Source organism: Marmota marmota, unplaced genomic scaffold (assembly GCF_001458135.2).
Source record: "Marmota marmota marmota unplaced genomic scaffold, marMar, whole genome shotgun sequence".
In the NCBI taxonomy this organism is placed as follows: Eukaryota; Metazoa; Chordata; class Mammalia; order Rodentia; family Sciuridae; genus Marmota; species Marmota marmota.
Genome location: NW_026000174.1, coordinates 53,013,107 through 53,027,808, shown reverse-complemented (window position 1 = coordinate 53,027,808; position 14,702 = coordinate 53,013,107). Strand labels below are relative to the sequence as shown.

Genomic DNA, 14,702 nt, shown 5'->3' with positions numbered 1-14,702 from the left:
ATAAAAGCCATAAGTTTTGCACACTTAAAACATTTTTAAATAATTCACAGGTCAGAGGAATCATCATGTTCATATTAGCAACTGAAAAACAATAAAATGTGTATCTGTGTATATACATACATTTATATTCACACACATAATTGTGAGATGTAACAAAGGAGATAATTCAAATACATTTAGATACTTATTCAAGAAAAAAACATTGAACATCAATGAGTTAAATATCTAACTAATGAAATAAGAAAAAGTAAACAGAATAAACTATTAACAAGCAGCATATGAAAGAGAAGGACAGAGAATTAATCAATTCAAAATTTCATTCTTAAAAAAATTAATAAAATGGACAAACTTCTGGCCAATGGTCAAGAAAAAGAAAGACAACACAAATATCAGAAAAGGAAATATTAAGTACATATTCAGTAGAAGTTTAAATAAGACATTTATTTCCCTGAGCTACTTTATGCTAATACATTTATGTGTGTGTAATGAGTGACTACTTAGAATATTTTTCAAAATTGATTCAAGAAAAATTAGAAATCCTGAATAGTCTAATTATCATTAAAGAAACTGTCAGTAGTTAAAAGTCTCCTCACTAATAAATACTAGGACTAGATAGTTTTAGAAACTTTCAAAGAATAGGTCGTTCCATTTTTTTATAATTCTCAGAGTACAGTAAAATAGGCCATGCTTCCCAAATTATGTAATGAAGTAATTATAATCTTGACAATAAAACCAGACCAAAAAATGAGAAAGATTTCACAAATCTATTCACACAAACCCAAGTAAGATACAAGCAAACTAAATTCAGCCATGCAGAAAGATAATGGAATATGTTCAAGAATGTAAAACTGCTTCATTATTAAATGGTTATAACTAAAATATACTAAAGCAAGTCTATGAAACAAAATGCTCAGGAAACACATCACTTAGTGTGTATGTCAATGTGTGGGCTGGAAACACAGATATACCTCCCTCCTTGGACATCTGCACTAGCTGGTTTGACTGAAAGGCTTCCTCAGGTAGCTGAAAAGCTCGCTCAAGACTTTCAAAGCCTGATCACTCATTCATGGCCACCACAAACAAGGCTTCTACCTCTGTCTCATCCACACTGCTTCCCCATCCTCCTTACCCTGCTTCATTTTCCCCCGTAGCACACATAGTACTCAAAAAAATTTAATGAACAGTACACTTAGAAACTTTTGTAATGTGGAAGTTAAGCTTGCTTATATCCTTTCGGGATGGCCATTTGTATTATCCATTTGGTTTACTTTTTAATGACACGTAAAAGGAGAATGGACATAGTTGTAATACACCATTCACATTAAAAATTATTTGTGTCCATGCTAAATACAATATTATATTTCTAGATGCCTCCAAATATCTCAGTAGAAAAAATAATTATATTTCTATGTTAGTAAGCTTTACAATACTATGACAAAATGCTTAACAAAAGCAAAAGAGGAAGAATTTATTTTGGCTCAGGGTTTCAGAGGTTTCACTTCATAGTTGGTTAGTTCCATTGCTTTGGTACTGAAGTGAGGCAGATAGCTAGGTGAGGGCCCTGGGTGAGGGTGGAGGAAAGCTGCTTATCTCATGGTGGCTAGAAAGCAGAGAAAGAGACAAGACAGAGTCTCCAAGGGCATGCCCTCAAGGATTCACTCCCTCCAACGAGGCTTCACCTCCTATAGTTTCCACCACGTTCCAATAGTCCTTTCACAGCTAGGAATCCCTCGATGGGCTAATTCACTGATGAGGTCACAGTCATCACGATCCAATCCTTTCCCCCAAACCCCACTCTGAACACTGTTGCATCAGGGACCAAGCCTTCATCATATGCATCTTTGGGCGGGGGGGACACTTCATATTCAAACCATAACAACTTTCAATGAGGGAATTTAAATTGTCCATATCTACATGTTTTGCACAATGAAATGAGCAGTACAAATATGCTAAAGATATTAGAATACCACAAAGTAAAAAATTTTAAACTAAATTGTTTCCAACATACCGAAAAGCTTCAATCATTTGCTTTCACACTGGTAAACTACAGAGTAAAGCAACAGAATGCAGGACCACTGAAATCTCAGCTTACTTTTGGTGTAAATGGAGATAAGAAATTATAGTACTAAAGCTCATTTCATTCCTATAAAATAATATCACAGTAAATCTTTTACACATTGAATCATATTCAGATTAACATTCACTATATAAAGTTCAGTTCTATTATTACACTTCAATGAAATAAGTAGCAAATGAGAACATATAATTCATCTTTTTAGGGCAAGACTATTTGAGAAAATGGAAGACTAACAATATCACTTCACAGTTACTTGTTTATTCCAAGTGCTTGTGGGACTCACATTAGGGCAATCAGAATTGTACAAACCTTTGTTTTAAGATACTTTCTCTAATGCCAATTGAGATATATTTTGCATGTCTGTGCAAACTATTTTCTAACTGGGGTAACAGAAGAAGCATTTTGTATCTTGCAGTATACTGGTCTTGCCAACCAATTCCTCATGTATTTACCCCCAGGTCCTATCTTCCACCTTTCCACAAAAACAACCATGCCAATCAACCAATGTGTGAAAGCATATAAAATACTGTCCAGGTCATTGCGGTGTCACTATCTCTGTAATAAGAGGAGAGAGGGGGAAAAGGCAAAAGGATGTGTTTTAAATTGAATAAAGCTACGTTTATTTAAGTGACTATCCTTTATTCTTGTATTATGTTCTTCCTACTTTTTGAGTGCTAAAATACCTTTTCTTTTCCATGATGATTCTGATATAATATGGTAATTTTTAATATTTATTTTTTAGTTGTAGTTGCACACAATACTTTTATTCTATTTATTTATTTTTATGTGGTGCTGAGATTGAACCCAGGACCTTGCGTGTGCTAGGTGAGTGCTCTACCTCTGAGCCACAACCCCAGCCCAGAAGATGGTAATTTGTGCGTGTGTTTTTTTTCCTTCTTTTTAAGTCCTGAACTGGCAAAATTAATAGCCAGAAACACTTAACCCAATTTAATTTTTTTTCTTTTCTTTTTACAAATTTACTGGTGCTTAAAACTAGGAGACACAGCCTAGATAAAGGCCCACCTTTCTGTGCTGCGTATTTCACAGTATTGAATTCTTCCTCGTGACATCCCTACAGATTTTGAAGCAGGATAAAAGTCAGTCTTATGTAAGCCAACACAAATATGATCTTAAGTTTCTAGAACAAAAAAATATGCTTTCATTCAACCCATGGTTATATCACCTTTTATTAAAGCTAATTGTATCAGTACTGTAGGGTTCCAATTTAACAAGTACAATGCCATTTCCATGATAGCCATTATTATTTAAGTAGTCTGTTTTCATACATGTGAGCAATATTGGTGCAGAGCGAAAACAAAGAAGGCTGGGGTCTGTGCAGGTCCTGAGTTGGGGTGTCAGTGGTACCATAGGGATGGTCAGCCTCAATGTACATTTTGATCCATTTATCTTTTTTTTTTAATATACCTTTATTTTTTTAAACTTCGTTTTAAAAAAACTTATTTTGTATTAGTTCGAATCAGTTCTACATGACAGCAGAAAGCTTTGATTCATTGTATGCTATTTAGTTTTTTTTAATGTGGTGCTGGGGATCGAACCCAGTGACTCATGCGTACTAGGCAAGCACTCTACCACTGAGCCACAACCCCAGCCTTGGTCCACTTATCTTTATAATTCAATCATACTGCACAGTTTCAGTATTTACATTTGTGTAAACTGAGAAGAAATAACATGTTATAATAAAGCTTATTTTAGTGGGCTTTACGTGTCAGAAATAATTCCCTCTTTCATAATTATACTTTTTAGAAGGAATAGTTCCATATAAACATATAAATTGGTATATACATTTAGAAAACCTTATAGAGATCTATGTAAATTACAGTTTGGCCACCAATAAGCAAATTAATTCCCCATTTTTTCAAAATCATTACTGTCACCAACAAGCAAATTAATTAATCCCCATTCCGTCAAAGTGAGTAAAATTTTTTAAAAAAAGGAAAAAAAGAATTGCTAGTGATTATATTTTATGGTATGTTTTCAGAGAAAATATAATAATGATCACTGACTTTGGGGCCAGATGGAACAGATGGTTTTTATGTTTGTCATTCTGTGATTTGCTATAATCATGTTTTTTCCTATTAAATTGTTCTTGGTAATATGAGTTCTACATCCATTTTATATGAGTGTTTATATTAAACTTCAAAATTAGTTCTGGTGGAATCCAGAACATGTGTCGGGAACTTCTAAAAGCAACTTCTTTTTTCCTCCAAATCATGACAACATTTGGCTAGGTTAGCAATTGCTGCAATGACAACAGCAGCTTCTGGGGACTGGTGGGTGCCCTGCAGCTAACGTGCACAGGCAGAAGCATCTGGCTGTGGGATGACGTTTAGTTCTTCTTGGCTTTCTTCAGATAGCGAGCCCTCAGGGACTTGTTGAGACCCATGGATATTTTAAGATAAATCCAAGAAGGCAGGATGGAGTTTATTGAGCCCTAGAGAAAGAAATGGGGGAGATATGTAATTATAGCATACAATCTGGGCTAATTGAAGCCGATGACCTGATGTTACTAAATTGTTATTTTACTTACAGGTAGATTTTTAAAGTTCTTGGGTGTACAGTTTAAAATAATGCACAGATGCCCTGTTAGATTAACAATATATACTATTTTGTGTCACTGTTTTGTGACTCAATGAGAAAGAAAAACCCAAAACCAGAAAGTACTGATGTGAGACTTAAAAATCAACATACCATAAGAGAATGGATCAGGTATCCATTGGTTCGGGACTGCAAGCCTACTGTTTTAATTGCAGATTTCACAAATGTCTCTGAAGAGGGCTTGTCCCAAGTTGGCTTTCGGATTTTAGCCAGTTTTGTAGCTACGTAGAATGGCAGGACACTCTAGAAAGACAAAACATGTCACTGATCAGAAGCCCACAAACTCAAAACTGACGTGATGCTTGACTGACAGCTGTAGAGAAAGAAGAAAAGCAGCCATCTAAACACAGCCTGAGAGAACACATGAAGCATAAAACAAACTGTAGTAAGTCAATCTATGAATAAAATAGAATGAGACTGAGGAAAATATTAAAAAGAAATGGAAACACACTGTCTGGAACCTTTAAAAGAAAGGCATTGAGGCTGGGGTTGTGGCTCAGCGGTAGAGCACTCGCCTAATGTTGTGAGGCACTGGGTTCGATCCTCAGCACCACATAAAAATAAATAAATAAAAAATAAAGTCATTGTGTCTGTCTACAACTAAAGAAAAATATTTTTAAAAAAAAAGAAAGAAAAGGAAGGTATTGATAGCAATCCAGAGAGCGGAGACTGAGGGAGAGGATGATCTCACTGAAGGAACACTGGTGTGCAGAACCAGTAAGTAAGAATTTTGACACTGTATCCTTCTAAAGAGATGGTACTCATTTCCCCCATAATTTATTATGAATTAAGCTTGCTCTATAAACTTTAGTCCTACAACAGATATTTCATTTTCTTAGCCTTAAACTATCACTTTTCTTCCCTAATTTCTTAGCATTCTGATTCTGAGTTTTATAAACTTTGCTAGTGACAGGATAGGACTACTTCTTTTTAGCTTTTTTTTTTTTTTGGGCAGGGGGCTTGGGGGGGTGGGTGGGGATGAGGTGGTTGGAAAGACTGTATAAACAATGTGTAAACTGCTTGAGCAACAAAGACACCTGACAGGACAGATAGGGTTTGACAAAACTGAATGTGAGCTTTTAGAGGAATTTTATGAATGTCATTTATTGCTTATGCTTGGTACATTTTGGATGTGACTCAACATAGAATCCCATAACAGGAAACCCTATTACAACGAGTCCTGAGTTGTGACAAAAGAGGTTTCTTCTGTAATTTGAAATAACATGGGCATTGCAGTTCACCAAAGGTGAACGTATTCTGTCCAACGCGTGTGAAAGGAGAGGGTATAAATGGTATAAATCACCACGAGGCTTCTGTGAAAGAGGAGGATCCGTTCCAACAGGTGGTGGTCAAAATCAAAACTTCCACATTAGGAATGTAATTAAGGTCTGTTCCATTATGGGTTTCCTTCTTGCTGAGATCTGGAAGGAATGGTTCCCTGTCCCTTTGGCATTATGTATATATGCAGGCTTTGTCATTTTGTATTTTTCCCACCCCCGAGTATAAGTCAAAGAATACAGCCCACCACTCTTGGTATATAACCTGAAACTTCAACCCAACAGAGTCTAGAACCCCAGGACTGGCCACTGTCACTCTCCCTCTTTCTCTTTCTTATCCCTGAAGCCACAAACCTACACCAAGTAAACTAATTTCACTAAGCACATGAGTATCTGATCCAACTTAAAATGATTGAGAATTTGGGTTTTTATGGAAATATCACTATCCATTTACCCCTCACTTAAGGAGTAAGTTTTTTGTTTTTGGTCAAAAAAGACTTTGATTTCAAAACCAAAGTTTTGTTGTGAGGATATAAGCACAGCCCAAAGAGTTATCACCGACTGACACCAAGTATAAAATGTGGAGTTCAATGGGTAAGTCAAGTTTGTTCACCAAGCAAAGCTGAGCACCCAAAACCCCCAGAAAATATGTTTATACTCTGATCTCAAATAATGAAGGAACATAAGCAAAACTTTTCTCATCTCTGTGTCTCTGATTTAGTGGTTATAAAAAAAAAGTGAGGATTTGAAAAAACATTCCCACATATAGATCAAACCTGCTAAGATTCTGTTAAGTTCTGAGCCTCTTGAGATGCAGATGGTCTGGTAATTATACTTTTCAATTGCATTATAATTTCTGGTTCTTTCTTCCATCCACCCTTCCTTCCTCTCCCCTTTAATATGCATATGGCATAAACTGGATTCTTGATCTTGTAAGAAAATTACACTGCATTGCCTGACTGAACCACTTGATGGTGCCACAAGTTAACTCATCACTCAGCTAAACTGTCGTAAGAGTCTAGAAAAGACCCTGGCTCTGGGGAGGAGGGGACAAGAGATGCACACAGGAATTCCAAGTCCAACTGTTTTCCCAACTAAGAAATGCAAATTCTCTTCTGTAAAGAGTATTTACTTCCATAAGGGTTTAAAATCAAGGTGGTGCTTTTGCGCTAAGTCCTAAACAAAGTGGAGGCGCCTACCATATAAACAAATAGGGAGACATGAAAGAACATGATGTTCTCAGGGAACTAAGAAGTAGGTAATAAAGTTCAAACACTGGCAATGTGTGAAGGAGGCAAAACAGCGGTGGGGAAAAAAAAAAAAAAACTACATCCAATCACTGGATGGTATCAAGTTCTAGAACACACCCTCCTCATTTGCCACTGTACTGTCAATGCTTAGAACAGCACCTGGTATACAGTAGGGGCACAATCAATACCTACTGAAAGAACTTGTCAAAAAACCCATTTCATATGGATAGCACTGAAGAGTAGTAGTATTTAGGGCCCTTTCTACCGCTATGGTCCATAAGATTATTACACCAGAAAGTTGATAATGAGAGTTTACACCAAAATTTTAAATACTGTGAAGATTAAGCCAGATGATCTATCTAAACAAAGGCAAAGAAGCCTGCCTCAGCTTCCTGAGCTGCTGGGATTAGTGCACCACTGCGCCTGGCTCCATTTTTGTCCTTACTCAGGAAAACATCATGGGAAACAGGTCAAGAAGATACACATACTTTTATGGGAAGTGTTCTGGGCAGAAAAATTTTGAAGTTGTTTAAGCTCAACAGGTTGCTATACAAATTTTGCCAGCTCAGAAACAACCTGACCTTGACAGCAATAGATGCGGGCAAGTATCCTGATTTCCCAAATTTAGAATCTTAAACTGAAAATAACTGGTTAGGTCATAAAGCAAAAACTGTTAATGGCCTGTAATCCCAGTGGCTCAGGAGGCTGAGGCAGGAGGATCGCGAGTTCAAAGCCAGTCTCAGCAACAGCAAGGTGCCAAGCAACTCAGTGAGGCCCTGTCTCTAAATGAAATACAAAATAGGGCTGGGGATGTGGCTCAGTGGTTGAGTGCCCCTAAGTTCAATCCCTGGTACCCACCCCCCAAAAAATCATTTATTTATTTATCTATCTATCTATCTATCCCTGGAACAATTTGGTTATTCCCCCCCCCCCCAATCAAGTAGAATGCTTCGGTATCTGGTCTTTACAGGACAGTTGAGGGGTCTTGGTTCAGAGCAGGAAAGCTACTACAATTTAATGCCATGGAGCAGCGGGAAAGAGGATGCTCAAAGCTGCACGGCAGACACTCAAGAGCCAAATACGGAATTCTGGGACTTCCCACGGAGCATCTTTCATGTGCAGTCAACTGTGTACTAAATACACCTTCTCATATTTATAAATGATCACAGAACAATTCTTGGCAAGGGTCTGGGATAACATGGACAAGAGGACTCCAGGCCTCAGTCTATTTGCACAATATGGGATTCTAGACTTGGGGTCTAATTTGCTGTTTCTGGGAATTAAATTCACCAGTGTGGCCAGCACATTCCTAAGGCACAGGTTAGGCTCCTGTGAGATATATCAGGGGCACTTCACTTCCTTGAATTTGTGTATTCATCTTCTATTTCTGAAATCTTCAGAAAACCTGAATAATTGTACACAGACACTATAGTTCCGGAGTTTGTATTACTCTACTTGCAGACAATGAAATCAGCTTCCTTACAAAAGGGACCCTGATTATCTTATTGGTAGAAAACCTTAAATAGCCCAGAAAATGTTGGGAAAAAGGAATTGTTCTGAGGGTGCAGAGAGTTCTGGCTACATGGCAATAAAAAATAGGTACACATTTTGGCATTTAAGCTCAAAATAAAGGAATTCAACATATTATGATTTGCACAAAGAAAACCCTTGACCAATGCTGGCTAATAATTCTACAAGTGACCTGTCTCCAAACATGGAATTTATATGTCAACATTCAAAGAATGAAAGGAAAAATGGTGTAATTGTAAAACAGGCATTCATTTAACAATACTGATTTCCTGAGCACATAGAACGATATTTAGGCTCTAGGAACATAAATGTGCACAAAACAGTCCCTAATCTTACAGAGCTTATGTTTAGTAGGGGGACACTGGTATAGGATATAGGTAGTAGAGGCTGTTTCTACAGTTAGATAAATCAACAAAGGCCTTTCCCATGGGTGACACATAAGCAAAGATCTGAAACAAGGGAGGGAAGCCAGCCCAAAGCCTTTTAGACTGAGGGGGAACAGCTAGTGCAAAGGCCCTGAGGTGAGTGTGTGCTCAGAGCATTTCGGGAACTGCAAGGAGAACAGAGATGTAGTGGGAGGGTAGGCTGTAAGATAATGTGGAAGTTTGAAATGAGAACACTGTAGGTGATAAAAACTCATGGTTTTACTCTGAAAGAGATGAAAAGCCATGGAAGACTGTGTGTTCTGATTACTCTGGCTGCTGTGAGCAGACTGCAGGGGCTTCAGGCAAGCATGGGGACAGGGACAGGGAGGCCAGACTGGGAGCATCCTGCACCAGCATCCTGGGTAAGATAGTGGCTCAGGTCAGAGCGGAAGCAGTGGAGGTCATGAGAAGTGGTCAGAAGGTGGGTATGTTTCAAGGATAAACTAAAGTCGTAGGGCTTCCTTATGGATTGAACTTGGGAGGTGAGAGAAAGAGGCAGTGGAGTAGCGGAGGAGGTGGCTGGGGGCGGAGATCAGCATTAGATGAAATCAGACTGACTTGGATTTAAATTTCATCTTGACCACTTAAAGTATTTGGCTGAATCTTCACATCCTGTAAGAGGTGCAAGAATATCATTTTCCACAGAGAATATCTGACTGCTGGGGTAACTATCTGGTTATCTTCCCTCTGGACACAGAGTTAGTGGTTTGGAGGGACTGAGTAGGTTAATAGAGCTTGTGGTGCAACACTGTCGTAAAAGGCCAAGAAAAATAGATGGATATCATCCCTGACACGTGGAGACTCACCTCGTTGGAGTCCCATTATTCCAGTTGATCTAATCTTGCTATTCTGAAGCCATTTGTTAAAGCGGGTGCAGTTGACCAGATCTGAATATTTCCAGAGAGGATCTTTATGTCGCTCTATAGCTCTGTTTAGACTCCACTGGCACTAAAGACACACTCTATTACCTCCTTTTATTGTCACTGACAATTAGCAAGAAAAACGGGTGGATACATGTGTTTCCCAGGAGCCATTTCTTAATTTTCACCTTTTTAGCTCTTTGAAGCCCAACAGACCTCTACTGCATTTTTTTAAATCCTTGAATTTTGTTTTCTCCTTTAGTTTGTCCTATTCGTTTTCTAAATTTCACAGATGAAAGCAAATTTAGTTTATTCTGATTTTAAAAATCACATTTTTTAACTGAACTAATAAAACTATCAACTCTCATAAACAAAAAAAGACATAAGAACTGTAAGGTGATAACTTAAAGGAATGGGGCCCAAAGGATTTCTTTGTGTTGGTAAGTTCAAATTTAATGGTGTGGTTTTTTTGGTAATCTATTGCTAAGAATAAGAAAAAACACCTCATTTTCAGGGCAGCTGAAACCTACAGCCACCCCACCCCCCACCCCCGGGCTCAGGACGTCTCTCCCTGCTTCTTCTCTGCTCCTGTGGCAAAGAGGCAGGCAAAGTAAACCTTAGGGATGGTTTCAGTTGGCAAATGGTCTCCCGGTTGACAGCATCTTTAGAGACTGGCTTCCCAGGTCTTGGGAGGAAAACTGTGTCACAAAGCAGCACCTGTGAGAGCCAGGGAGGCGCTGCAGACACAGGGGACTTCGGAATTACGCAAACCCAGGGCACAAACCCAGATGGGAACACTCTCTGCCCTTCCCACGTGCTTGAGCCCTCGCCCTCCTTGAGCATCCTCACAGCAGTACCACTGTACCAGATCATGAATCCATGGATCGTTTGCCCGTTTGCTGTTGTCTCCTCTTGACTAATGTAAACTCAACCACAGCAAGGGCTCCAGCTGCCCTTTTGCCACTGTATCCCCAAGGTACCCTTGAAATATTTCTTGACTGAAGAAAATTGGAACACAATATATATACCTCACTAAAGTGTATGATGCTTAAGTATCTGTCTTCTGTCACTCTCCGTTGGGACAGGACAATGTCCTCTTTACCTCTTTCTCCACTGCCTGGCTAAGGATCTCTCAAATAGCAGGCACTTGCTGTCTGATAAACAGAACTGACCTCAGGCAAGTTACATGCCTCCTACTGACCCCTAGTTTACTATGTGTAAAAGGGGTCTAGGTCAACCTCTAGTTCAAGTGAGAGAATAAGCAGCTGAACAACGGGCATACTGTAAATGTTCAATAAAGGTAAGTTTCTCTCCTCTCCATACTTACGTACCATTTCCGAGTTCGCAGTGTTTCTCTATACATCACTTTATTATCCCACTTGCCAGAAGGGACATTAAGCCTCAAAGTAATGAAGTAACTTTCTGTAGGTCAGACATCACTCAACAGTAAAAGCAGAACTCAAACCTTGGTCTGCTGGCTGAGTTCAGTGTCCTTTCCTCCCTGCCACTTAAGCACGTGGTGACAAATGCAGTCTGCACCAAAGCATGGACTGGACTGAGGGAGCACTGAGATGGGTGTGCTTTCGCTGTGCCCTCTTGCTTTGAAACGACTAAATATCCAGGCAGTGCGTCCCTATTTGTATTTACAAGGCAGGCTATGAAGAAACGTCACCGGATGCTAAATCTAAGGGAAACCCCAAGAGACAGCAGGATACTTGCATGTTTTAAAGTGTCTTTCCTCAGACTGCTTATTAATCAAAGGTAAATAAAAGTAACTGTGTGGCAGAAAGAAATGAGTCAAAATCCACACCAACGAGGGCAGATGACGCTATGTCTCCCCCGTGAGATGTCCTGAGAAGGACACAGCATCACAAATGTAGTATTTTGGACAGGAAAGTATCATCAGAACCTAACTTGGAGGAAACATCTGATAAGCCCAAATGAGAAATGTTCAGTAAACAAGAATGGGAGAGGAGTGCTGTGCTCTTCAAAAATGTCAATGTCATGAAAGCCAAAGAAAGGTGTGGACATACTCCAGATTAAGGGAATTTAAATAACAGATCAGTGAAATCAGACAAATCCTGACCTGGCTTTTTGAAAGATTAAGTATAACTTTTTTTGACTAATCTTTAATTATAAGGTAACAATGAGAGCCAATAGTCCTCATCAACAGAATACACTTTTGATAAGGTTTATCCAAGAATGTTCTTCTCATCCTCATTCTGTCTTCCAAATCAATAGTCTATGAGGCTCATAATTCAGCTCCAGGGCATTTATGTATAACTTCTTGTTGCTGCTGCTGCTTCTTTTTTGTTTTTCCCTTTTTTTGTGAAAGGCTGGGGTCTTGCCAGGTTGCCCAGGCTGAACCCCTGGGCTCAAGTTGGTCTCCTGCCTCAGACTCTCAAGTAGCAGGGACTACAGGTGTGCGCCACCACACAGGGTGTTGCTGTTTATTTGCATTTCCACGAAATGACCGTAGAATGGCAAATCAGAATTCTCTTCTCTCTCTCTTCTTGGGTGCTAGGGATTGAACCCAGGGGCACTTTACCACTGAGCAACTTGCCAGTCCCTTTTGTTTTTTTGACACAGGGTCTCACTAAGTTGCCAAAGTTGACTTTAAACTTTCCATCCTCCTGCCTCGGCCTCCCAGTTGTAGAGATTATAGGCATGTCCCACTGCGCCCAGCTGGCAAATCTGAATTCTCAACAGGTAGTCTTAGAAATTATAGGAAACAAGTTGAGAAAAGGATGGGGAGGGAGAAGCAAGGTGAAAATATTAATAAGAAAGTAATATAAAACAATCTAGAATTTGAAAACTATCCTTCTTCTACAAAAGAGTAATCTGATGGACATTCACAAGGAGGCAGACCTAAAAAGATACCTGTTCTTTCGAAGATTAGACAAAACCTGAAACTTTGCATCACAGCATTCGCCCAGAAGCCACCCACAACTGAAGACCAGAAATCCATGGGAGCAACACAAGAAGCTCAAAAGGCCCTTGAAACAAATGACTGTGTCACAAAGCATGACCATGCCTAAACCAGAGACCTCTGTGGCACGAGGCAAAGGGCAGGTCTCTAGTGAAACAGAACGTTCATGTGCCATTAGCAGTACAGGGACAAACAAGATAAAACCCTCAAGAACACCTGGAAGTGGGGGAGAGAGAAAGAGCCAGAGAACAGCAGGCAGAAGTTTGTAGGCTAAAGGCAGGAGAGGCATAAGCACATGTGCCACGGAGCAGAGACGAGGATTTCCAGGTAGGTGAACTGTGACCAGAGCCTTGAAAGAAGGACAAGGGTCACAGGGCTCAGGAATGAAGGGCACTGGGAGGACATGTGGCATGGACTTAGAGAGGAGCCAGTCATGGGTAGTTCACAGGGCAGAGAAGGTACTGGACACCAGTGTCCACTCTGGCCTGAAGAGAGGGGAAGACGACAGGGTGTCAAGAAAGACAATGGTCCCATGGAGAGTGAATTTAATCCTAAGCCTCAGGGACAGCCATTTGAGAACTGTGAAGGAAAGCAACATTATCTGATTTGTATTTTAATAAAAAAAATATGTGAGATGGAGTGGGAGGTGGAATCAGCTAACAAATACTTCTAGCCCCAAAATTTAGAGACATAAAACACCAAAGAAAACCCAATAATTTTAAACTCTGAAGTTTCGTTTAGACCAGATTTATTTGCTCCTTTCATCAGAATTAATATGAGGTCCTTCTTTTATTCTCCTTCAGCATTCTGATGGGTTCATACAACCTGACAACTGTGCTTTCCTTCACCAAATTCATTCTAAGTTTAAATCTCAAATAAATTCATGTGAAGAAAGCTAATGATTGATGAAATTAAATAATTTGGAATTCATTATTAAGCAAAAATGAAAGTTTATCAAAGTAAAATATTTCAGAAGACAAATACTGTATTTTTGTAGTAATTTCTAGTCATACCAGATTAATGGGAAGAGAACCTGGAGAAAAAAATCTTTGAGGGTAACAGGCTACGAAAATGAGAGAAGCCCGGCATAGCAGTGTACCCCTGTGATTCCAGGAACTGAGGTGGGGGCAACTGAGGCAGGAGGATTGAAAGCTAGGGATGAGTCTCAGCAATTTAGTGAGACTCTGTCTCAAAATAAAAAAGACTGTAGTTTTGCGGTTGTTATGGTTTGGAAGTGAGGTGTCCCCCAAAAGCTGACGTGTGAGACAATGTAAGAGGATTCAGTGGGGAAATGATTGGGTTGAGAATACCTTAACCCAATCAGTAAATTAATCCCCGGATGGGATCAACTGAGTGGTAACTGAATAGGTAGGGTGGCTAGAGGAGGTGGGGCACTGGGGTGTGGCTTTGGGATATAAATTTGTATTTGTCAAATGGAGTCTCTCTCTGCTTCCTGCTCATCATGTGACTGCTTCTCTATGCCATACTCTTTGCCATGATGTTCTGCCTCACCTTGAGCCCCAAGGAATGGAGCCAGCTTTCTATGAACTAAGACCTCTGAAGCTGTGAGCCCCAAATAAACTTTTCCTCATCTAAAATTATTCTGGTTGGGTCCTTTTAATCACAGCAGCAAAAAAGCTGACTAAACCAGTAGTAAAATGTCCTGAGTTTAATCCCTGGTGGAAGGAAGGAAGAGGAAGGAAGGAAGGAAGGAAGGAAGGAAGGAAGGAAGGGAGGG

General features: G+C 39.5%; 1 protein-coding gene across 1 annotated transcript in view; it reads right to left on the bottom strand.

Annotated features, from left to right (window-relative positions):
- Nucleotides 1-3,246: 3,246 nt before the first annotated feature.
- Hsd17b12 (hydroxysteroid 17-beta dehydrogenase 12) overlaps nt 3,247-14,702 on the bottom strand; it is a 157,964-nt gene continuing 146,508 nt past the window's right edge. Inside the window, exons 10-11 of the mRNA XM_015477797.2 lie at nt 4,787-4,936; nt 3,247-4,529 (exon numbers count right to left, since the gene is read on the bottom strand). Of these exons, the coding sequence (XP_015333283.1) occupies nt 4,425-4,529; nt 4,787-4,936 (255 nt within the window). The 3' untranslated portion in view covers nt 3,247-4,424. The remainder of the gene's footprint in view (nt 4,530-4,786; nt 4,937-14,702) is intronic.